The sequence below is a fragment of the Brassica napus genome, chromosome C9 (assembly GCF_020379485.1).
Source record: "Brassica napus cultivar Da-Ae chromosome C9, Da-Ae, whole genome shotgun sequence".
Taxonomy (NCBI): Eukaryota; Viridiplantae; Streptophyta; class Magnoliopsida; order Brassicales; family Brassicaceae; genus Brassica; species Brassica napus.
The window spans coordinates 7,455,138-7,480,252 of record NC_063452.1 but is presented as its reverse complement, the minus strand read 5'-3'; the positions used below and the strand labels follow the sequence as shown (position 1 = coordinate 7,480,252).

The 25,115-nt window shown below is 39.1% G+C and overlaps 4 protein-coding genes across 6 annotated transcripts; 2 read left to right on the top strand and 2 right to left on the bottom strand.

Moving 5' to 3' along the window:
* The first annotated feature begins 342 nt into the window (after positions 1–342).
* LOC106411054 (beta-1,4-mannosyl-glycoprotein 4-beta-N-acetylglucosaminyltransferase) lies at positions 343–2,077 on the top strand. Of its 2 annotated transcripts, XM_013851732.3 has the most exons (3): positions 398–577; positions 680–718; positions 858–2,077. In XM_013851732.3, the coding sequence occupies exon 3, from the start codon at positions 860–862 to the stop codon at positions 1,940–1,942; it is 1,083 nt and encodes a 360-aa protein (XP_013707186.1). In that variant the 5' UTR covers positions 398–577; positions 680–718; positions 858–859; the 3' UTR covers positions 1,943–2,077. The 2 variants fall into 2 exon arrangements, with proteins under 2 accessions (XP_013707185.1, XP_013707186.1); XM_013851731.3 differs by lacking the exon at positions 680–718 and having other exon boundaries at positions 343–577.
* Positions 2,078–10,712: 8,635 nt separating this feature from the next.
* Positions 10,713–14,029, bottom strand: LOC106409859 (protein RGF1 INDUCIBLE TRANSCRIPTION FACTOR 1-like). The gene is made up of 4 exons (XM_013850411.3): positions 12,825–14,029; positions 12,318–12,554; positions 12,072–12,212; positions 10,713–11,209 (listed from the first exon to the last, which is right to left on the bottom strand). Exons 1-4 carry the CDS (start codon positions 12,825–12,827, stop codon positions 10,850–10,852), a joined length of 741 nt encoding a protein of 246 aa, XP_013705865.1. The 5' UTR covers positions 12,828–14,029; the 3' UTR covers positions 10,713–10,849.
* A 4,015-nt stretch (positions 14,030–18,044) lies between these two features.
* Positions 18,045–22,393, top strand: LOC106408907. Its single transcript, XM_013849592.3, has one exon. It carries the CDS (start codon positions 18,045–18,047, stop codon positions 21,723–21,725), a length of 3,681 nt encoding a protein of 1,226 aa, XP_013705046.2. The 3' UTR covers positions 21,726–22,393.
* Positions 22,394–22,594: 201 nt separating this feature from the next.
* LOC106407591 lies at positions 22,595–24,494 on the bottom strand. 2 transcript variants are annotated; one of them, XM_048767914.1, is made up of 4 exons: positions 24,326–24,494; positions 23,678–24,249; positions 22,963–23,602; positions 22,595–22,881 (listed from the first exon to the last, which is right to left on the bottom strand). In XM_048767914.1, the coding sequence occupies exons 2-4, from the start codon at positions 24,170–24,172 to the stop codon at positions 22,784–22,786; spliced, it is 1,233 nt and encodes a 410-aa protein (XP_048623871.1). In that variant the 5' UTR covers positions 24,173–24,249; positions 24,326–24,494; the 3' UTR covers positions 22,595–22,783. The 2 variants fall into 2 exon arrangements, with proteins under 2 accessions (XP_048623871.1, XP_022566120.2); XM_022710399.2 differs by lacking the exon at positions 24,326–24,494 and having other exon boundaries at positions 22,595–22,875; positions 23,678–24,176.
* Positions 24,495–25,115: the final 621 nt, after the last annotated feature.

The window sequence follows — 25,115 nt, the reverse complement described above, 5'->3', positions numbered from 1 at the left end:
TCTTTAATTTTTGGCCAGTGTATAAACCATATTAAGCACTGTAAATTTTAACATGCGAGATTATAATTCACAAAAGTAAATTTGCAAATAATAGTATAGATTTTCGAAATATTTTTAAATCCAAAGTAGTTAATAATAAAATTAAAGAATAAATGAAGTTGATTTGGAATTGACCTTTCTGGCCGCATTGAAATTTACATTTAAATATTCTTTTTTTTCTTTTATTTTTTCCTTTTAAATTTTACGTTTAATTATTGTTTTAACCAAAATACTATTATCTTGGAAAATGTTAAACTAATTGGTATTCTGAGAAGTTTCATAAAAAGAAGAAGAAAAAAGCAGACCGGTATTAGAGTTGTCCTATTATTAGTTGCTCAATTTGAATAATATATTATATTTACCATATTATCTGTGGCGCAGGTTGGGAGTGTTGAGTTGTCGTTTTACAGCCAAAATATCCATTGAGGTTAAAAAGATCACCGCTTCTTGGGGTTCTCATCTCTCCTCTAAATTACTTCAATCTCGTAGCTAATTTTGTTGTGAGGGAAATCTGAAACCTCGATAAATCTGGAATAAGGTATTTTCCTTTCTGTTCTTATGTAGTGGATTTCAAGATTCTGTCGAGTTTCTTGTTTCATTTAAAGAATTCTATTTTTTTTTTTCAATTTGATCAAATTAGTTTCTGTTTGATCTGAAGAAAAAGGAATCTTCCTTAAGGGTATGCAGATTCTGAATTTACTTTCCCAAATTTGAACATTGATTGTGTGCTTAAACTTGATGTATCTTGTTTTGGACCGAACCTTGTCTGTTGAGAGTCGATAAAGAGTTTTTTAGCTATTTGTCTTGTTTCTATGCAGGAATGAAATCGTTGCGTAAACCGCCACGTAAACTTGTTCTATTGCCAACTCTTGTTATCCTTTCCTCAACATGTTTGTTTGGTATCCTCACAAACCTCCAAACCTTATCATATCTTTTCCGTCCTCTCTGGGACAAACCGCCACCACCTTTCAGACGAATCCCGCATTACTACGCCGAGAACGTCTCCATGGCGCACCTCTGCAATCTCCACGGATGGACTCCGCGGACAGAACCAAGGCGAGTCTTCGACGCCATCATCTTCAGCAACGAGCTCGACCTCCTAGAGCTCAGGTGGCAGGAACTGGGACCATACGTCTCCAAGTTCGTAATTCTTGAATCCAATACCACCTTCACAGGCATCCCAAAGCCTCTCTTTTTCGACTCCAACAGGGAGCGGTTCGCCTTCGCCGAGGGTAAGATAGTGCACGGAGTCTTCCCCGGGAAGAAGCGTTTGCACCACGACCAACAACAACAAGACCCTTTCTTGCTCGAAGGCCGACAACGCGTGGCTATGAACTGGCTCCTCAGAGAAGCTAATGTATCCGATGGAGACGCGGTGATAATGTCGGATGCAGATGAGATCCCGAGTCCTCACACCGTGAAGTTCTTACAGTGGTGCGACGGGATACCCGATGTGATGCATCTGGAGATGAGGGATTACATGTATTCCTTTGAGTTCCCGGTCGATTACAGCAGCTGGAGAGCGTCTGTGCATATATACAGCCGGAAATGGACTCACTACCGTCACTCACGACAGACGGACTTGATACTGTCCGACGCCGGGTGGCATTGCAGCTTCTGTTTCAGACGTCTCGGCGAGTTCGTTTTCAAGATGAAAGGGTATAGCCACGCGGATAGAGTGAAGCGCAAGGAGTTTTTGGACTACTCCAGGATACAGAAACACATATGTAAAGGATATGATCTCTTTGACATGCTTCCTGAGGAATACAGCTTCAAAGATTTGATTAGCAAAATCGGACCCATCCCGCCTTCTGCATCCGCTGTACATCTGCCTGCGTTTTTGATTCAGAATGCTGCCCGCTTTCGGTTTCTCCTACCAGGAGGCTGTCTCAGAGAGCCTTAGCTAAAGTGAGGATCTTAGTACAGATAGAGAAGCAATGGTTTTTTGTTAAAAAATATATCGTTATTACATCATGTTAATGTGTTTCCATTCATGTTTACCGGGTCGACGACATCAAACTATTTCTCGGCACCACCATCATCAGTCCCACTCTTGTACCAATTTATTTCGACTTAGGGACAAGCAAAACTGAATTTAAAGCAATCACCTTATAATAAGAGAGACTTAGAATTTTGAAGAGGTAAGCCGCATAGCTTATATAACACTCAAAATACGATGAAACAATGAAGGTTGCACTCACCATTGTTAAAAGGCAACATTACTCATTATAACTTGGAAACTTATCCAAAGTAAATTGGTTCATACTGTACGAAATGTTTGTGTATTTGCTTAATTGTTCATATATCCATTATGATGATCCACTTTTTACCAAATTTAAGTTTATCGCTATACTTTTGGGATAATTTGGAAAAATGTCATCAAATGAGATTATATTTTGAAAACTATACCATTTTTTTAAAAAAAAACTACACTTATTTGCAAGTGAAGTGACTGAATTAACTTAATTAAGAGTATAATAATTTCAATACCTAAATACAAAAATTTAATAGAAATAGAAATGATTTATTTGTTTTGTTTTAAGTTATACAAATGATTCATAGTCTAGCTCTAGGGAATTATAAGAAAAAAAGGAGACAACATGTCATATTACTCTCTCCTGTTCTAGTTGTTGATAAAACATGAAGTCTTGTCTTTAGTGTACTGGCATATGAACATGTGCATCTATGCATCATTAGTTGTCTTGATAACAACATGAGAGATGGATTGTGTGTGGCTCATGGCTGCCTTTTATGACGATCAAGTGGTCTTTATGCTCCAGCTGTTGGCTCCTGCTACCAATAGTGTCGTCTGGGTACCGAAAGATGTTTGGATTTATAGCTACACTCTACGTGGAAGTTTCTTATGTATCCTTGCTGGTAATTCCACTTTAGATCGAGCCATCCATAGTTAATATCATTGTGGGTGAATGGCTTGGATGGGTGCATAGCCTTATGGTCATATTGACTTATGGCCATGTGGTCTTATGGGCACATGGTCATGCAGTTGATAGGAGTCATCCTGTCTATAGGGCAAATGGCCGGATCTAATGGAAGACTCATCGATGTGCTTCATGACCATGATGTCATCCTGCTTATGAAGAAGAGATCATGGCCTGCGTTAGTAGGTAGACCGATGGAGTGATATCATGAGTAGAGACCTTGGTTGGGTCGTAGTAATCACAGAGATCAGCCAATTGTTGATGTGTCAATGAAGATGATCTTTCGGGTCCATCTTCCTACCTAGGATCGAATAAATGGTCTCTTTAGTTAAACGATTTTCATTCTTTCTTTAGGGTTTTCAACCTTATATTTATAATAGAAGTCGTACATTTGTATTATTAAAACCGAAGTAGCTTGTGCTAATGTTTGGAAATAGGGAAAATTACATGTTTATCACTATCATGGTACTACTTTTTATTTTTACCACTACTAAAAATATATTTTCAAAAATACCTTCTTTATTAAGTGAAAAAAAACTTTTATGCTCTTGTTCTTTATATATATAATAAATAAATATTTAAATAAATAAAAATCTAACAAAATAAAAATAATTTTTTTATTTTTTTTGAAATTATACTATTTCGAAATTCAAACTCTAAACCCTAAAACTCAACTCTAAACCCTAAACCATCAATCCTAAACCTATTATTTTTAAATACGAACCCTAAACCCGAAACCATCAATTCTAAACCCTATTTTTTTTTGAAATACAAACCCTAAACCATGAAACATCAACTCTAAACCCTAAACCCCGAAACATCAACTCAAAATCCTAAACCCTAAACCTTCAACTCTAAACCCTAAAACATCAACTCTAAACCCTAAACCCTAAACCAACAACACTAAACCCTAAACTATTAACACTAAACCCTAAACTCTAAAAAGTAAACTCTAAACTATAAACCCTAAAAAACTTATCCTAAACCCTAAAACATCAGCTCTAAACCCTAAACCCTAAACCTTCAACTCTAAACCCTAAACTCTAAACCCTAAACCCTAAACCCTAAACCCTAAAACCTAAAACCCTAGAGTTGATGTTTTAGGGTTTAGATTTGAAGGTTTAGGGTTTTAGGGTTTAGGGTTTACGTTTAGGGTTTAGAGTTGATGTTTTAGGGTTTAGATTCGAAGGTTTAGGGTTTTAGGGTTTAGGGTTCGAATTTCAAAATATATAGGGTTTAGGGTTTACGTTTAGGGTTTAGAGTTGAAGTTTTAGAGTTTAGATTTGAAGGTTTAGGGTTTAGGGTTTAGAGTTGATGTTTCGGGGTTTAGGGTTTAGAGTTGATGTTTCGGGGTTTAGGGTTTAGAGTTGATGTTTCATGGTTTAGGGTTTAGAGTTGATGATTTAGGTTTTAAAGTTGATGTTTTAAGTTTAGATTTAGGGTTTAGGGTTTATGTTTAGGGTTTAGAGTTGATGTTTTAGGGTTTAGGGTTTAGGGTTTAGAGTTGATGTTTCGGGGTTTAAGGTTTAGAGTTGATGTTTGATGATTTAGGGTTGAGAGTTGATATTCGATGGTTTAAGGTTTAGAGTTGATGATTTAGAGTTTATAGTTGATGTTTTAAGTTTAGATTAGTTAACCATATGTTTTTTTTTGTCAAAGTTAATTAAAAGATTATAAATGTCTTTTATCATTCATTAAAGATTAGTGTAAAAGTGGTTAGTGTAAACTTGAAAAATGGTGCTTTGAAAATTGTATTTTTGACAATTTTCCTTGGAAATATTGATGAAAATTGTTTGGAAAGATAAATAACAGTAGAAAAAAATGAATTATAGTGTCCTTTTAGTAGTTTCATGAATAGAACTACATTAATTGTATTTTCATATTTAACTCAGTTTAACAATTTCATTAATTATATTACCTTAACATTACATAGCATTATTAATTATATTTTCATGATAATAATAATGCAGGTTTTTATTTATTAGTTAATCATCATTAACTTTGTGCCAATAATAAAATAAAAAATAACTGGGTTTTACATATGGTTAAACATTCGGTTTAGTTTGTTTTACTAAAACTCTTTTTTATATGTTAGTTTCAATCGGTGGAAAATTACGTAACCGAAAATATAATTCAAAACATGTTTTAGTGAATAAAATAATAACTTAAATCAAAATAATAAAAATGTATTACATTTATTATCACTTAATTTTTTAATCTATATAATTATTTTACTAAATAAAAAAAACTCTTTCTATTTCAATTAATTTAGTTAAACACATAGAAATAATCATTTTATTTAGTTTATAACATCAATTAGACATGAACATTGACTATCCATTTAGGTACAGATTGTTTTTTTTTCAGGCATTGTTATTTTTTTGTTTTTGAAATTAAGAGCTTGAATATTATAAATTTATGTGTGAGCTTTGAGTTGGATTCTTCTGGGTCTGGATGAATTCAGTTCTGATGTATATTAACCTAAAAATGTATCTGAAACGGTTTGGATATTTGTACCAAAAATAACCATATTACCCAATTCGGTCCAGGTCTTTTGAATACAATTAATTATATTACGACTCATCTAAAATATATAACACTAATTATGAAAAAAATTATCAACATATAAAAATGTAAAAACCAATACCCGTGCGGATACGCGGATCAATCTCTAGTCTTTATTAAAATTAAGAAACATTCATGTATATCTTTAGATAATAAATATTTTCATTTCTCATGAAAATAACCTTAGATATTAAAATATTTCTTCTTTCCTTAGATTTAGTAAGATTCTTCTTAACTAAATTGATTATCTTAGCTTAAGGAATATTCCTATTTATCTTTGGGCAAGAAGAATCGCTTGACCTGGAAGCAGGAGGTTGGGGGTTGGCGTTCTTCTCTTAACCTGTGGGACTGTTCTTAGGTTATTCCAATAGTTTTGTGACAACCCGTCCTGCTCACTCGGAATCCGGTTCACAGTACTGCACGACACCGACCCTAATCCCTCACATGTAGTCCTCACTGACTTCCCTATGTAAGTTATTGATGCGATTGGCGTTCCTCGAACTCAAGACCTCACCCTTTAACAATACTCCCACAAGATCTGCAGATCAATTGGTGACAACTCGTCCTGTGAGAGTGTTGTTAAAGGGTTAGGTCTTGGGTTCGAGGAACGCCACGCACATCAATAACCTACATGGAGAAATCAGTGAAGGCTCACATGTGAGAAGTTAGGGTCGATGTCCTGCAGGGCCGTGAACCGGGTTCCGAGTTCCGAGTGAGCGGGGCGGGTTGTCACAAGTTTGTCCCTAATTTTTCGGTTCATGTTTGACGGTGGGAAAACACGATTTCCTTCATAGGGCTCCTTGAGTTGTGCCATGGCAGCATGTTCCTTGTCGGCTTAGCGTCTCGTCTATAATAGAAGATGCCAAGGACTGTGCAGTCAAACTGACTTGCTGGTAGTGTTTCAGTGTATGGGCAGTGGCCTAAAAGGGACTCATAACCAGAATGGAGATATATAACCTGGAGAATGAATGAGAATTTGTAGTGTGATATACTCGTCGATATGTCCCATGGTCATGATATGGCGTGGGCATGCTTATGACAGGTGATTACTCAGGAGGTAAATAAAATGTCTATGAGTTTGATCAAGCTGAAAGCCCCACTATGAAAAGGAAGGCTTGTCACTATTGATTAGTGTAAACAAGGTTTTAGTACATTGTCCATCAAAATGCAGAGACTAGTACACACGTGGCGTCTGCCTCAGGAACGTTAAGCTTGGTGACTCCTCAACATGTGATGTAGTATCATTGATCAAGCTTTCAGATTGCGGAGACACATCTCTTGAAAACTATGTTCCACGGGGAGAAATCATCAATGCTGAAGATGAAGAAGAAGATGATGACAATGAGTAAAGATCAGTGATTGGTTGTATTTTGTCTAAATGTTCATTTTACTTATGCGAGATATGGACTTATGGTCGTGTCGGATGTCTTGGTCAATTTTTTATTTTGATTTCAAGACGATTGTTGGTTGTTTCAAAACCTTAAATCACTTTATATAATGTGATCCAGTTTTCTTTTAGAATTTTTTGTGGTTTGCATTTGTGTTATGTGTTGTGACTGCAGGTGCCAGGATGAGATGAGATGTATCATTCAGACAAAAAGAGAGAGATTGTAATCTAAAAAATATTGGACCTTGAAGCAATTGGTTTGTGAGAGATATCTGGTGTGAGACGCAACGTTTGTTGTGTGAGAAATCCTTGAGTAGTTTGGAATGTGTCAGTGGTGAAACATGTGTGTGTTGTCACATAAACTTCAGATCAAACCTTGCAATATTGTTCAAGAGATTTCTAATAAAGGATATCGATTGTGGAATTGCCCTTTGCCTGAAATATTTCATAAACCATCGTTCTATGTTTTTCAGGTATCATTTGTTTTTGATGGTCCTTCCTCTTTGGAATGTTGGTCTTTACTGGTTCAAAGGCTTGCCTCTCATGCAATCCCAAGGTCGTGGTATGGTGTGTTTTAATGGCTGATCTCTTCACATGATAAGAGCATTACTTCTCTTGCTATTTTACAGGATTGGAACGCAATAGTTTATGAAATTTGGAAGGAGCGTAATAGTGTTTCCTCAATGGTGTTACCATTTCGGGGGATGTTTTGGTTCAGAAAATCATTCGGTGCTTAAGGAGAAACCTTTGGCGCTTAAGAACTGTTGGTGAAGATCTAGTGAGATTATGTTATGGTCTTTAATTGTAGTAGCTCTCTGTTTCTTTCTTTCATCTTCTGTGTCTTCTCTTCCGTTGTTGCTTCACATGTTATTGTTTCGAGGTGGCTCTTTTCTTACCTTTATATTAAAACCTTTTCCTTGTAATGCTCATTTCGTTTTTAATACGAAAAACTTTTATAACAAATTAAAAACAATAATAAAAGGAGATAATGTTTTATTTGAGAGATTAATTACACATAGACCATATATTTTCTGCACTGTTTTAATAAAATAAAAATAAAAATCGCATCTGCTCTTTGCGATACACTCATGGCCACAAATTGGAAGGGTTGCTAAGAAGATGGTTTCAAGTTACTCTTTAGTATTCGATTTGTTTCTCGTATGCACCTTAGACATTTAACAACTTTTAATCGTTTGTAAAAATTTCAAATTGTTGATCAATAAATTTCAAATTTCATCAAAAAAAAAAAAAAAATAAAAATCATATATAATGTTAATATTTATTTTTAGAAATAAGTGAGTTTTTTACTGTTCTACATGTTATTGTATACATAAACACTAAACTTAAAGCAAATATAATATGGCTATAAATAATTATTTTTCTATAGAATTTTTGAACAAAATAAATTCGATTTTTGGCAACTATATAATCATTGACATTGAATTTCCTACCACATTTTAACCATATTTTGGTAGAAAATGTTTTGAAAATGTTTTGATAATCACATAAAATACTTAAATCAAGGCTAGGAATATTTTTGACCGCTATAAAGGTTGGAAATGCGGTCCGAATAGGAAAACATCCTTCTATTTTCATATTCATGCCAAAACGTGTTCAGCCTGTTTGGTTCATAATTTTTAATAACAATAATTTTTTTTTTTGGCATAATAACAATAATTAATGAACGCTAATTTTATAACCACAGAATACTGTTCAACCTAACAATCGTTGTTCTTTTAATACTGAAAACACTCAACTTAAAACAGACAAAAAATCTGTTAATTCAGCGTAAATTCACATAAGTCAGAACCGACCAATTCGGTAAAAGTACATGGCACGTGGACTCAAACTTTAACCATACAATTTTACGAACCCCAAAAAGGAGATAAACAATTAAAAGAAAACAGCAAATGTATGACAAGCAAAACACTGGACTAGGCCCGGTACTTCTTTTGTTATCTTTCATCCTTTCAGTAGAAGAATCTTTAAAAAAGGGAAATGTAGGACAATGTAAAATGAAAGAGGGAAAAGATCAATGGATCAGTGCCTCACGTGCAACGCAGAGGATCCGATGTCATCACCTTCTCCTTTGTATTCTGCCACAATATTCTTTACATTTTAATCCCGTCAGAAAATTCAGAATTTTTAAGCTCCTGATGAAAAAGAAGTTTAAGCATTGAGGATCAAATAGATTGAGTGAAACAAAAGTAGATAAATGGATCAAATAGATCTAACGGTACAAATATGGATTAAGCAAATCTAACCGTCAAAAATATATGTGAATGTGAAAATGGATAAAAATGATCCAAAATACTATACAAATTAAAAATAAGCTATATAAAAAGTTATATTATTAACTATTTTCATAATAAAAGTATTTTTAGTAATTTATAAATGTAATAAAATATTAAATTTATATACATATTATTATAATTTATTTAAGTATTATTATAAATTGTGTTAAGTTAATTTATTATTTACTCATATTTAGTATCTTATGTACACATAATTACACAAACTGAATACAAACATAAATATTATAGCATATTGCACAACCTTCCATTCAATCAAACACTTAATGTTTATTTTAGAGTTCTGATATTAATACTATGTTTTGGTGATTTCTTTTTTTTTTTTGTAACTTATGTTTTGGTGATTTCTGAATCAGCCACAGGCATCTAGTATCGATAGAATAAGTAACCGATGTAGGATTGGTGTGTCTTAAAAGGGATAAGTGCTGACTTCATGTTGGAGTGTTTCAGAATATCTGTGAGTTTTGTATGGCGGCATATGTAGAGAGAATTTAAAAAAATATTTTGCTATTTATATCACTAAAATCCTCCTATTCTTTTTAAGAACTAATGCTCGTAATGTTTTGATTGTCGTCATTGGAGTTAAAAATTTGAATAGCTAATATGAGTATTCAAAAACTCGCCAGGTAGTAGCTAAACAATTTATAGAAGATTATTGATTTTGCGGATGCCTATACTAATTTACTAAATACTTAGACCGACTTTTTGAAAAAAAAATGTTTATAAAAATTATTTTGTTTAGGTCCGACGACGTCTTTAACGCTACCTATACCAATTTTTAGAAAACTGGCTAATATACATCATCTTTCAGTCTGCAATGGCATTCCGGAACTACTTCTTATTGCTTAGTACCATTGCCATGGAACTGAAAATTCCAAGTGCATTCATCAAGAATAGAACCTACTTTCAACGAGCAGAAACATATTGAACTTACACCATTTTTTGAAGAAATCCGAACACTATGTCAATCAAAAAATATATAAAATTATATTGACCGAGCCAAACTAAACAGGGAAAAATGTAATAAAAACCTCAACGTTTACATTTGGACCATTTAATGCATCAACTTTCTCGTAGGCAATTTAAAACATCAAATTGTTTTTTTGACTTTCATCTTAAATCCTAAACTATTGTTGACTTACCAAATTAGACATGTTGTTAAGTAAATTAACAGATCTTAAAATGGAGTTAATTAGTCGCTAAAAACCATGGTTGAACCAAATGACGTCATTTTGCTTATTGTGGTATGAAAAAGAGGAAATATTCATAAAAGCATGAACTTTTAAATTTTCGGCTATTAACAAGAAGACAAGTATAGTAGTAACTGGGAAGGTGAATCCTTTATTCACTGACCAACTGTTAATTAATTAATTAGTTTGATTCTTTTTTGTCAAACTAATTAATTAATTCATTTCTCACCTTTTTCCTTTTAAGATGTGCGAAAGTACCCTATACGTAATCAAACTTATCAAGGTAACAATAAATGATTGATTATAAACTTTATTAGATTGAGAGACAACAATCCATACATGTAACACAAGACTATATGGTGAAAATAAACTAAAAAGAAGATTTAGAAAACAAAAGCAAAAAAATAAAAGAGAACTTTAACAGAGAGGAGATCGTTGAGGAATGCCTTTGCGCCGATTGATGCAATTGGAAATATCGTCAGGATCCTCCGAAACTGCTTTATAACTATTAGCCGATTTGGCACAGAAGCAGAAACCAGTTCGCTTTTTCCTAACGACATGGGTGGTGGTCGCAGCATCTCCTAGTTCGGAGGAAGTCGACGACCAGCTCATGGAATCATCACCGTCTACGACCGTTGATCGTGGAGTCTCGTAGGCAGCCATATTATCATCTGCGTGTAAGTCTTGTGGGATGATGTAGTCAGGACCTAGGGTAAGAGTGTGACATGGCTTTATGAATGGAGTTATATCCCTGTAACGTTTCATCACGAACTCCACCTACATGTATATTAAACAAGACCTTTTATTATAAATAATACATCTTTTACTTTTCTACCTTTTAAATTCTATGTATGCTCGAAAAGCTTATATGTGTACGATAATCAAATTATATATATATATGTATGAACGTATGTGTGTGCTTGTGCATTCACGGTAATTTTTTTATAACATGATATATTACAAAGTGGAACATAACAGGAATTTGAAGCGTGGTTGTGTCCTAAAATCTTTGTGCCACACATAAGTTCTAACGGTAAGGTGTGAGTAAACAAATTATAAAGTTATCAAAATATTTTAAATAAATAATAGCCAACTAATTACTTATTTTCTTGATGTTTTGAAACTAATACATATTTCAAAGAAAAGATTTCGAAATCCAAAAATATATTTATATATTTAAATTGAATATTTTACTATAATTAGGTTATTTTAGTCGTCCTATATATTTTTTAATCCTTTCACAATCTTTTTTGTTAAAAATAATAGAACATCACTCTGGAAACTAACAAAATTGGCGGATTTAAAATACTTAAACCGATGGTCCGTACTTTTGCTTAATTACATTTAGATAATCTGAAAAACAAAACTCGATTCAGGAAAAGTTCGAACCAATTTTCATTTAATACATAGAAATGAGTCAACTCATTTAAAAAAAAATCAGAAACTAAACTCTAAAGTCAGACTGACATACTTATACATGTAAGTATTTAAACACAGGTATCAGAACAAAATAGTTTTGCGAAGTGAGAGGTGATGAGAAATAAATAGTTTTGCTAAGTGATCTGAGAACTGATGAGAATCATAAAATGAGCAGAATTGAGTCTTATATTAAATAGAACTAAAGGTTAGATGAAGTAACCTTACAGCCCAGTGAGCAATGGATAAAAGGTTCTTGAAGACTTCGGTCACATGAAGTGCAGTAGTTACCAGCTCCTTTGAATTGTCTATTCTGTGGTCTCTTCTTGATGAACACCACTTTGGCACTATTTATTGTATAAGCCTGTCCAGTTCATCCCAATCGAATTTTATAATCGATATAAATTTATATGAGCGGAAAATACACACACATATATATATGTACTAAGATTACGAATACATCGCTTACTTGAACGTTAGAGCAGTCGATGAGTTTTTGAAGATCTTCAAGCCGAATAACCTCGTGATACACATAGCGGCGAACCTGAAGGAGTCTGTGATATCTATGTGAGGGTACACAGTGAGGACAGAGACTGATGCAACAATCAAGACAACACACGTTCTTCTCGTTTTTCTTTGCCGTCTCATGGTACGGACATCCCACGAAGAATTTCTCTGCGTAAAGCGCATCCAACCATGCCGGTTTCTGAATTCCGCAACAGACACAATTTATTTAATTACCCCAGATGTAAACAAAATAACACAATTTCATACCATAATTCAATTATTTCCTTCATCCATCATTAATATCTATAGAAAGAACCAGTGATTTTAAACATGTACAAGAGCCAAGATGGAGTTCAAGCCACAAGTATAAGGAATCGGGTATGAACGTATAATGAATCAACGGAGATGAAAGTGAGAGATTCACTACTTAAGCTGGTATATAATTGAAGAAATAGAAAAGTTAACCTACCATGAGAACACAACTCCAAGTAAGCTTTGAGAGATGGGAATTTGGCAACTACTCACTACAAAGAGTAATATTATGAAGAGAGAAAGGTAAGTGTGATTAGAGATGATAGGATTTATGGAGGATCACAGGAGCGAACACGAAAATTATATGTTTAATTATTCCTCGAAGATATAACTCTTTTAACATTTTAATTTTCATATAAATTTAGTTTGTTGTTCATTAGTGCGGGTAAGATGATAGAAGAGGGGAACGTGAGAGCTGTTTCCGTGTCTCCTACTTTAACATATATTTATTTGACCTTCTCCTTGGATTAAGAGCTCAATTAGGTTAAACCCTCCTTGAAGAAGCTGCTCTCCTTTCAATTTTTAATTAACAATTCTTATCTTATAATTCTCTGAATTAAGATTTTACAAATAGAGGATTGAAGTGGATGAACCCTCCAATTATATGTTATATAACTGATTTTTGATGATCGTTAGTTAATCGACGAACAAACAAAACTACTATGAACTATCATCGGTCCAAGCATACCGAATTGAGTATATGTTGTGTTTCTCCACATATAGTTAGAAAGGCATTGATATATGCATATAATGTTAGAGATTCTTAAATTTAAAGAATAATGTATCAAACAAATATTAAATATTGTTTGACTAGTCAAATTATTGCCTAGTAAAAATATTACAATAAGTAGTGTTCAAAATAGAATCTATGCCACCTAGTTGGGCTAATTAACTAAAATATAATGAACCAAATATATCTTTGTATTGCAATCTCTTTGTTCAGAACAAAATAGTCGTTGCAATCTTTAAATCCCTCAAATATTTTTTTCTAAGTAAACACACGTATATAAATTCATTCGATCAAGTATGGCTACAAAATATAATCTAGCAACTGATATACTAATATATATGTATGTAAATTACTTATGGTCTGTTATCTACAAAATCTGATGTATTTTGGGTTCAACCATTTCAGATTCATGAAAACGAAGGCACCGTCAAACTTTTAGTTTGGTATAAAAGCAAATATTTTATGTATGATAAAAAACTATTCCAGTCCAATAGGTGTAGAAATGTACAGAGCATATGGTTATTCATAGTTTCAATAACCAAGGAGAAAACATCAAGAAAAAGATTCTTCTGTCTTACGCCAACTTGTTCTATTTTATTGGCATAAACGTCAAAATGGCGCTGGTAAAATTAACCTCTTGAATGTACTTCTTGTTATGGCAGGTGATTATATTTACTATGTGACAAAATTAAATTAAATTATGTATGTGTTTGTTAAATATGGAAGATCGTTTGGAGTATATTTTTAAAATTTTATTTTCGTAATTTTGAATGTGATCTACTTTAAAATTTTAACCGTTAGTTCTTCAAAAACTATACTTCCTATAAGCACAAACAATAAAACAATTGACAATAGTAGTTTGACACAGTGATCTGAATATTTAAAGCTTTTAATTCTATACTCTCCAAAAATTTATTGACTTCTATTAAAATTTGGGTAAATACATTAGGGAGTATATTTTTGTGCATACTTGCCAAATAATAAGTAAATAATCGTAAAAAAGGTGGAACTTAATTTTAGATGGTATCATGTATCCCTGGGTATTCGGTTCTCATTTTGATTCTTTCGGTTATTGGCTTCTTCGATCTGACGGTTTAAGATCTGTTCGAGTATTTAGAAAATTTGGTTCAGTTTCGGTTCAGTTATTTTAGTGTTCGGTTTGGGTAGCAAAGTTGGGAGTCAGCTAATATCCAAAGTAATTTTAGATTATATTCGGTTCTGGTTTTTGGTTAATTCGGGTTAAATCGTCTGAAAATTTAGGTACTTTCGAATAAATGTCAGATTTTTGGGTTTTCAGATAAAAATTTGGATAATCAATAATTTTAAACATTTCGGATAAAAACTATTTTAGTAATTCTGGTTTGTTGGGTATTTTGATTTATAAAGAATATTTTTAATTTATTTGATTATTTTGAAAACAAAATATAGTTAGTGTTGGACCCGAATATGACCCTCAGGTGAGGTACCGATAAGCGTGAGCTAGCATGTGGGTTGCGATAAGCCCATCATAACAAAGGGAGCTGAAAGCCGAGCTGACGACTGGACCTGGGAGACATCATAGCAGAGGTCACGACAGAAAGTGAGCCAACACCTTAAGAGACTCGGTCAAGAGGAGCCTAAAGCGAGTTCCGTAATTGAAGCCGAATATCTCGGAGAACAGTTGAAGGGTTGCCAACGAAACCTAGACTATATAAAGACGGAGAAGATAAAAGACGATCCATCTCTTTTCCATATATCAACTTTTGTACTAGATTAAAAGCATTACGTATTCTTTAGTAATCATCTCAAGATACATTCCTTTGTATTCATCATCTTTCAACTCATCAATAAAATCATATTCATTCTTCAAGTTTATTTACGGGATTCAGCCCACGATTCTCATTCATCTCTCTTGACCTAACCTAAATCTAAGAAGTGAAACCTTGTCTCTCACAATTGGCGCCGTCTGTGGGGACAAATAATCGAATCCCTTTCTCTAAAGCTTAAAGGATGAATCCATTAGACGGAACGAATCCATCTAACCCCGATCAATCGAACCAGAGCAATAGCTCACCGAATTGCACTGCTCCGGGGGCAAATAACCCGAGAGCCTCCGGAGGGACCAACTCTGGGTCCTCAGCCCTCAATAACCCATCGCATCAATCCGCTCCGAACCAAACGGAAGATCAGCTTTCTGAGATCCGTCGGATGATGCTCCAGTTAGTGGACAAAGCTCAAGAGACCGAGCGAACGGTGCAACAGTTAGCTGAACGGCAGCAACAGTTCGAAGAGATAACCAGATCTCAATCCGCAACGACCCAACCGTCCGTCCACCAGGGAAGAGGAGTCACTTTCCATGAACGGTTAGCTGACCCTTCCTTCCCTAGAGAGCGCCTGAACTTCTCCCCTGATAGCCCAGGTGCAGAAGGGCAGGAACTTGCTTTCCAAACGCCTCGCGCTAGGACAGCTCCTGCGTTTACCCCTCCTATCACCAGCACCATGGGGAGCAATGTAGCTACAACTAGCTCCATGCCTGATCGAAACACCGGTGGGAGCACCCGTTTGCCTCCACCGCCACCTCCTTCCGGGTCTGGAGCAGGGATCAACATACCGTCCGGGGCCAGAACATCAGCTTCAGTGTTTCAAGCTAGGGTTTCAACCCCAAGCACAGACGAATACCAAAGGACGGATGCTGATCCTGCAGCTCTCCGCACTAACCTCGCTCGGAGCCTAAGGACCAATGAGCGACCTATTTCGCCAGCTAGCTGGGAAGACGACCGAGCTCGGTCTCACCAGGAACCTGCTCGCCGAGTATCTGATAATGACCCAAATGTCCTTCCCTTCGAGGGACCTGACGCAATTCGCAGGTACATGGAGCGAACCCACGCAGCTCTCCAGAAATTGGGAGCTCAAGTTCACAAGGTAACGAGCTCAGCTCCCGAAATCGAGAGCTTAATTGAGGAGACTCGTGGAACTCCGTTCACCGATAGAATTGCCAACTCTTACATAAGAGATACTCGAAAAATTAAGATTCCTGAATACGATGGGAACGCAGACCCAAAGGCCTATTTAAGAGCCTTCCGATTAGCTATCGTTAAAGCTCACTTCACAAAGGAAGAGTGTGATGCAGGATATTGCAGAACATTTGCCGAAAACCTGATCGGAACAGCTCTCGAATGGTTCTCCAGCCTCGAGCCGAACTCTATAGACAGTTTCGATCAATTGGCTAACGCCTTTATGAAGCAATATTCAACTCACATCCTGAAACAAGCGTCTGAGGCTGACCTCTGGAAGATCAGACAAGGACTGGGAGACTCACTGCGAGTCTACATCGAAAAGTTCAGAGCAGTAAGAACTAAACTCTCGAATCCCAACGATCAGGTAGCCATTGAGGCTCTTAGGAGAGGTCTCTGGTATAAATCAGGTTTCTTCTCGGAGCTAACGCTAAATCCCCCTCCAACTATCGATGACGCCCTCCATAAGGCCTCTAGATACATTACCTTGGAGGAGGAAATGGCAGCATTAGATAAGCTCCACAGAAAACCCCAGAGTCACCCGAAAGGCGAAGCCTCCGATGGAAAGGGACCTCACAAAAGAGGTAGCTCCCGAAATAATCAGACCCAGGGAGAACATTCTTACGTAGTCGAGGAAGACAAGGAAGAAAAACCTGTCGCCGCGACAGCTAAAGCCCCCTGGTCCAAAGGTTATGACGAGAGCAAACATTGCTCTTACCACGATCGAAAGGGACATTCAACCGAAGAATGTTGGGACCTCCAACGACAACTGGCTGCTAAATTCGCAGCCGGAGAAATAAAAGATGTGGACCTCAAAAAGCCACAACCTTATCAGAAGAGAGGTCCCAGAGATAGCTCTCCAAAACGCGAGAGGTCACCTGAAAAAGAAACAGACTCACCACCCCCAGCTCCCAAAAAGAGAGTCGATATGATCCTTGGAAAGTTTCCACAAGGAAAAAGCCTACAAATCGAGGCCCTCTTGAGTAAACCACCTCCCCAATCGAGCCCTGGCTCAAGGATCGATTACATCCTTGGAGGGTCCGATGTGTGTCAAGACTCCGTTAACTCTATTAAAAGTCACGTACGGAAAGCTGTGTCAAACACTCAGTCCAAACCGACCAAGCCTGAGTCTAACACTAAGATCTCTTTCTGGGAGAGTGAGACATTAGACCTCGATAGACCTCATGACGATGCCCTTGTCATAACATTAAATATAGCAGGGTACGAGGTACCTAAGCTCATGATCGACACCGGAAGCTCCGTCGATCTTATTTTCTACAACGCACTAAAGGGAATGGAAATAGACGACTACGAAATTGTCGACCAGAAATCCAACCTCGTAGGTTTCTCAGGTGAAACAGCCACCTCATTGGGAACAATTAAGCTCCCAATTATAGCTGGCGGAGTCATGAAAATGACCAACTTCATAGTTGTCGACAAACCATCCCCTTTCCACGCAATCCTCGGAAGGCCTTGGATTCATAAGATGAAAGCAGTAGCTTCAACTTATCACCAATGCGTGAAATTTCCAACAACCAACGGAATAGCTACCATACACGGTAGCCAAAAGATTTCAAGGATCTGTTACCTGGGAGGATTCGAGATCATAAAAGAATCCCCCCAATAGCAATTACAGATCCAGGAGAGTCGCGAAATGCAACGAAATATCCGAGGTCCCCCTAAGAACCTCACCGAAAAAGTTAGCATCGACGACTCAAATCCTGAGAAACAGGTGAGCATCGGATCCGAGCTACCTCTCGAAACCAAAAAGGAGCTCGTCGAATTCCTAAAACAGAATATCAAAACCTTTGCATGGACCACCAGCGACATGAAAGGCATAGATGCAAATGTCACCACTCATAAGCTCAATGTAGACCCTACTTTTAAACCGATCAAACAGAAACGTCGTAAGCTAGGTCTAGAAAAAGCCCAAGCTGTCAACGACGAGGTCGATCGACTAACAAAGGCCGGGTCCATCCGAGAGGTACAATACCCCGATTGGCTAGCTAACCCAGTGGTAGTAAAAAAGAAGAATGGGAAATGGAGAATCTGTGTAGACTTCACCGATTTAAACAAAGCCTGTCCTAAGGACAGCTTCCCGTTACCTCATATCGATCGTTTGGTCGAAGCAACGGCTGGACACCAGCTCTTGTCCTTTATGGATGCCTTTTCAGGATATAACCAGATTATGATGGATCCTGAGGATCAAGAGAAAACCGCATTCATAACTGAACGAGGAACCTATTGTTACAAGGTCATGCCGTTTGGTTTGAAAAACGCGGGAGCTACCTATCAAAGGTTAGTAAATAAAATGTTCGCTGGACAACTCGGAAAAACCATGGAAGTCTACATCGACGACATGTTAGTCAAATCCTCAAAGGGGGAGGACCACATCTCCCATCTAAGAGAATGTTTCGAAATCCTCAACAAATACGACATGAAGCTAAACCCAGCTAAGTGTACCTTCGGAGTACCTTCCGGCGAATTCCTAGGTTACCTCGTAACCGAAAGAGGCATCGAAGCCAACCCGAAACAAATAGCGACATTCCTGGAAATGCCATCACCTAAAACGACCAGAGAGGTACAAAGATTGACCGGACGGATCGCAGCACTAAATCGATTCATCTCCAGGTCCACCGATAAATGCCTTCCATTCTATAAACTTCTGAAAAATAATAAGAAGTTCTTATGGGATGAAAAGTGCGAAGAAGCCTTCAAACAGCTGAAGGCTTACCTCTCGGAACCTCCGATACTATCCAAACCTGTAGTAGGAGAACCACTGTACCTGTACCTCGCCGTGTCGGCAGCTGCAGTCAGCGGAGTGCTAGTACGAGAGGAACAAAACGAACAGAGACCTGTCTATTATACTAGCAAAAGCTTAATAGACGCCGAGACGAGATATCCCACCATGGAAAAACTAGCCCTAGCAGTCGTGACAGCTGCCAGGAAGCTGCGACCTTATTTCCAATCGCACTCGATCATCGTAATGACCTCACAACCATTACGGACGATTCTGCATAGCCCTAGCCAATCCGGACGATTAGCAAAATGGGCTATAGAGCTCAGCGAGTACGACATCGAGTACAGACCCCGAGCAGCAGCAAAAGCTCAGGTCCTCGCCGATTTCGTTATTGAGCTAGCATCCGAACATCTAGACCAGGAAACAGAGGTTCCGAAATGGAGCCTATACGTGGACGGAGCCTCGTCAAGGCAAGGCTCCGGTGTCGGTTTAAGACTAACCTCCTCAGCCGGAGAAACCATCGAACAATCCTATAGACTTGGATTTAACGCTTCCAACAACGAGGCCGAGTACGAAGCACTAATCGCTGGATTAAAGCTCGCCCTGAGCCTCGGAATTCGGGAGCTAAACGCCTACAGCGACTCGCAGCTGGTAGCTAGCCAGTTTCACGGGGAATACGAAACAAGGGACGAAAGAATGGGGGCATACCTCGAGGTCGTCCTAAACCTCACAAAGCAGTTTGACAAGTTCGAGCTAACGAGGATCCCACGAGGGGAGAACTCCTCAGCAGACGCGCTCGCCGCATTAGCTTCCACATCCGACCCTCTCGTAAAACGAATTATACCCGTGGAAGGAATCGAGAAGCCAAGTATCGACATAGCTACCAAGGCTGAGATGGATAGCAAACCAAAGGAAAAAATAGAGGATAACAGCCTCCCGACGGTAGCTACCCAAGTTTTCACGACATTCTGGTTCCCGAAAACTAGAACACGCAGCTTTAGAAAGCACACCTCCAGGAAAGCAACCCAGAACCCGGAAAACAACGACAAAAGTGAAGGTACTCACCGAAGTTCAGACTCCCTAGAGCCTAACTCTACGAGTACCTCCGGGGGCACCATCCAGACCTCGGAGCCACTTGTCTATAAAGTCCAAACAAGAAGCCGCACCGCTCTTAAAAACGCATCTAGGAACGCTACACAAACCACAGGGGATAACGAGGAAATTGGAGATATTCCTCAGAACCCAGAACCTACTCCAACGAATATCTCCGGGGGCACCACGGCACCAGGTCCCGAACAGGAATCTCCCTCCTCTCTTCACAACAAAGTTGTAGGGAGAGAAGACTGGAGAATACCGATCATGGATTACATCCTAGAGGGAAAAATTCCACCCAACAAGTGGGAGGCTCGAAAACTCAAAGCTTTAGCAGCAAGATACTGTATAATCGAGTCAGCCCTCCACAAACGAAGTGTCTCCGGACCTTACCTAAAATGCGTTCACGGCCTAGTAGCTATGAAACTCATGAAGGAAATGCACGACGGTTCCTGTGGAAACCATTCCGGAGGCAGAGCCTTAGCCATCCGAATAAAAAGACAAGGCTACTTCTGGCCTACCATTATCGCAGATTGTGAGGTCTACTCCTCATCGTGCGACAAATGCCAAAGGCATGCACCGATCATACACCAACCAGCGGAAAAGCTGTCTAACATATCAGCTCCCTACCCATTCATGAGGTGGTCTATGGACATTATAGGTCCATTAGTACCTTCAGGGAAAGGAAAGAAGTTACTAAACCTCCTGGTCCTAACCGACTACTTCACGAAATGGATTGAAGCTGAAGCTTTCCAACAAATAAACAGATTCGAGGTCGAAGGATTTGTTTGGAAAAACATCGTATGCAGGCATGGCGTCCCATACGAAATCGTAACCGACAATGGAGGACAGTTCATATCCCACGACTTCAAAAGTTTCTGCGATAAATGGAACATCCGCCTCACCTTCTCATCACCTCGGCGACCTCAAGGGAACGGACAGGCGGAGGCTGCCAACAAATCAGTTTTAGCAAACCTCAAGAAACGCCTAGGAGCCCAAAAGGAGCTTTGGTCGGAAAAACTACCCGAAGTACTATGGGCCTGCCGAACCACCCCACGAAAAGCTACAGAGGAAACTCCCTTCTCCTTAGCTTATGGGATGGAAGCTGTCGTCCCAGCAGAAACCACCGCAGGTAGCCTCAGACGGGAGCTCTGCACCTCAAATCCCGCAGCTAATAACCAGCTCCTGATGGATAGCCTCGACTTGATCGAGGAAAGACGAGACCAAGCCTTGCTTCGCATTCAAAATTATCAGCAAGCAATGGCACGACACTACAATTCCAAAGTAAGGCCCCGACAGTTCGCCGTAGGGGACCTAGTGCTTAGGAAAGTGTTCGAAGGAACAAAGGAACCGGGAGCTGGAAAGTTAGGAACCAACTGGGAAGGACCCTACCGAATTATCCACATAGTACGACCCGGAGTTTACAAACTCCAGAAGGTACGAACCGGGGTACCTGAAATCCGATCGTGGAATGCCACGAACCTCAAAAGATACTATCATTAGGTACCTAAAACCCCTGAACTACGTTTGGCTTGATCCCTTGACTGGGTACGTAGGCAACTCCGTCATGAGTGCAGCCCCAACCTCTTCTCACCAACCTCCTCACCTAAGCCAAAGGGGCAGGTGTTACCAAGAACACTTAGCCTAAAAATAGTTACTGTGTAAATAATCTGAATCATGTATTCTCTGATATCTGATATTAATAAAACGATTGATTCAGTTTCATAAACATCAAAGGTCTTAAAACCCTCCAAGAAAATTTAGGTCCCCCTAAATCGGGACCTAAGCTCAACAATCTCGAATACATTCAGGTCCCTAAAAACCTGAACCCAAAGGTCTTAAAATCCTTAATACACCCAAAGGTCTTAAAATCCTTAACATAAACCAAGGTCTTAAAATCCTTAACAATCAACAAGGTCCTAAAATCCTTGACAACTGCTAAGGCCGCAAAATCCTTAACAATCAACCAGGTCCTAAAATCCTAATCAAAACCAAAAGGTCTTGAAACCCTTATCAAAATCGAAAGGTCTTAAAATCCTAAAGAATCAGGAAAATTCCGAAATTCCTCAATTCCATCCGTTAAACTTCAAAGGCCTCGAAGTCCTTCGAATTAACTCAGGTCCCTATAAATCTAAATCCAGGTTCCTACGAACCTGAACAACCAGGTCCCAGAACCTTTCGAATCGGACTCAGGTCCCCGAGCTAAAATCAAGAACTTCTCTTTAAGGTTATCACGACCGAATATCCATTAAGCTAAATGCTTATCATAAATTAAGACTAAAGGTCCTAATCCGACTCAACGATGACAGCACACAACTCATCTGAGATTCGCAATCACTATGATTAAATGAAACGAGGTTAAGTTCAAAAACTTAAAACAGAAATAATAGCCACGATTTAAACATAAGAAAGGGTTTAAAAGCCTCCCCAGGCTATTGAAATCCAGCAAGTGTTAAGGTTTAAAGGCCTCCTCAGGCACTAAGTCATAATGCATAACGAAACAAAGCCCTTAGGCCGAAGTCTTAAAAACACAAAACATAAAGCTAAAAGAGCCGTAGCTCTCAATCTTCCTTCTCTTCCTGAATCGGATCACCAGCACCGGCAGGAACTCCCTCATCGACCACATTGCCATCACCTCCTATTGCTGCCTCGACTGGAGCTAAGTCAGGAGCCATCAAACCCAAATTAGAGCCATACTCCCCAGAAAAGGATGGATTAAACATGTTAATCTCGAAAGTACCTGAACTCTCCGAGATCTGGGGAAGAGGAAGCTTGCTGACCGAGAAGTCAGAGACTTGAGCCTTCTCATACGCAGTTGTCGCTTCTGGTAATAAGGCCACCAATTGGTTGTACTCCTCTTCAACGCTTTGGATCTTGTTGTTCAGCATATCCTTCAAGAGGTCGGCATTAGCTTGGAGCTCCTGAGCGTACACCAAGGCGTTGACCTCATCTTTCTTCCTAGCAAACTTCTCCTTAACACAGACCAGGATCTTGCCGTAAGCTTCGGCGACTTCTTTCTTCCCTTCCCTGACAGCCAGCTTGACTTCAGCTTCCTTGTTCTTCTGGCTATCCTGGGATGAGGCAATGAGCTCACGTACTTGATGCTCAGCTATCTTTCGAGCAGCCTCCAAATCATTGATCCTCCTGCTCTTCACCTGGATATCGAGCTTTTGACTCTCGATCTCTCCTTGCTGAGCATCGGCCTTCGAGCCTAGCCTCGTCACTTCGGCTTCGAGTTCAGAAATTCGAACCCGGGCTTGGTCAAGATCGGCTTTGGCTGCCTTAACCATCTCGGTAACCTCAGCAAGTTCACCAGCATTGGGGGCAGCACACAGAGCATTCTCAAACCTGAGCTGGGCCCTGTTAACAGCCCCAGCCAACTGCAATAAATCCAAAAAAAATATATATCATCGTCTCCAAAGAATGTAAACAAAGAACAGATAGAGATCACGTACCTGACCCATACAGTGGGCAATATCGAGATACTCATCTCGGTTAGTCAGGTCCTTGAGCGCTGGAAGGGGACATCCCACGCTCTTCAGGTGCCTCATTATCGCAGCTAGGCCCCAAGAGTCGTCCAGGATCGACCCAGGCTTCGAATGGGTAAAGCTCCACCCAACAGTCCCTCCTCTAGAGGACGAGGAAGAAGAACGGGTGGGAGCTCCGCCCTGATCGGTCCTGGGCCTCTTGTGTCTCGACGGCTCGACCTCAGAGGTACCCTTCGGAGCCTGGTAGTCAGCCTCCGGCACCTGGACCTCAGGGAGAGGAGCAGCATCCTGAGCTACAACCTCAGTTGGAGTAGTCTCGACAACAGGTTTGGATCCTCCGTCGTCCAAAACTTCCTTCATTGAGATAAGGAACGATCCTCCTTGGTTCCTGTCGCTTCCACGAGAAGCACTGGCAGCTTTAGAGGGGTTACCCCTAGAACGGAATGATGGTCGCAGAGTCATGTCACCTGGCTGAGACTTTTCAGTTCCCGAAGCACTAGCACCAGTTGAGATCGATACAACTGAATCGCCTGCCGAAACTGGAACAATGGAAATCCTTAAGTTTAAAAACTTCAAAGCGATAAAATCATTAAAAAGGTTCGAACAAGAACTTACTCTCAAGGTTCTCAGCAGGAATGGGATCTTGGAAAGAGGCGTTGTAGGTATCTGGGAATCTGGCTGCACTTATTCGAGAAGTGGTGTAGGCTACCCAGGTACAGGGACTCTGCTGCAACTTGCGGTATAGAGCCCTGGTGAGCTTGGTAGAGAGCTTCGGAGGATCTTCGATTTCTGCAAGTAAATCAGAGCAAAAAGGTTACTCGGCCATAAATGAATAAAACGGAAAAAGCATATCCCTAGAATTCCTAACCAGATGGATTAGTCCAAGTGACCCTAAGGTTCCGACCCACAGGAACCGTCGAAGGATCAACTTTAACGTAAAAATACTTCTTCCTCCAGTCATCATCACTACTAGAGAATCTGAAGATAACATGATTGGGACGACTAGGGAGGTAGTAGGTCCCGGTACCACCCTCCTTAGAGGCGCTTTCCTTCAGGGAAAAGAGGCTCATAAGTTCGGTAAGACCGACGCTAACCCCCTCCTCTTTGGACCTAGTGATAAAGCCGTTTATCACCCGGATAACCGAGGGACAGAGTTGGGAAAGGGCTAACTGATAATGATCTAGTAGATCAAGCAGTAGGGTCGGAAGAGGAAATCTCAAGTGAGACTTGGAGATGTACTTCTCATGGCAACAGAACCAACCCTCCGGAGCGGTCTCGGGGGTTTCGTCGGAATTACAGGCACGGCCAAGCTCCTTTTGGCCGAGAGCTTGAACCATGAGGTTAACCACGTCTTGATTTTTCAGCAACGAAGGCGAGTGAGGACTGCTCCCACTAGAATCGTCTT

Bases quoted from the DNA above. Each gene is read 5' to 3' on its own strand.
- LOC106411054 (XM_013851731.3), top strand. From the start codon at position 860: ATGAAATCGTTGCGTAAACCGCCACGTAAACTTGTTCTATTGCCAACT.
- LOC106409859 (XM_013850411.3), bottom strand. The intron at 12,213-12,317 runs GTAAGCGATGTA...TGAACTGGACAG, and splicing joins TCGACTGCTCTAACGTTCAA to GCTTATACAATAAATAGTGC. The intron at 11,210-12,071 runs GTTACTTCATCT...ATATACATGTAG, and splicing joins ATTGCTCACTGGGCTGTAAG to GTGGAGTTCGTGATGAAACG.
- LOC106408907 (XM_013849592.3), top strand. From the start codon at position 18,045: ATGCAACGAAATATCCGAGGTCCCCCTAAGAACCTCACCGAAAAAGTT.
- LOC106407591 (XM_048767914.1), bottom strand. From the start codon at position 24,172: ATGACTCTGCGACCATCATTCCGTTCTAGGGGTAACCCCTCTAAAGCT. The intron at 23,603-23,677 runs GTACGTGATCTC...GATTTATTGCAG, and splicing joins TTGCCCACTGTATGGGTCAG to TTGGCTGGGGCTGTTAACAG. The intron at 22,882-22,962 runs GTACTTTCGAGA...CTCCTGACTTAG, and splicing joins CCAGATCTCGGAGAGTTCAG to CTCCAGTCGAGGCAGCAATA.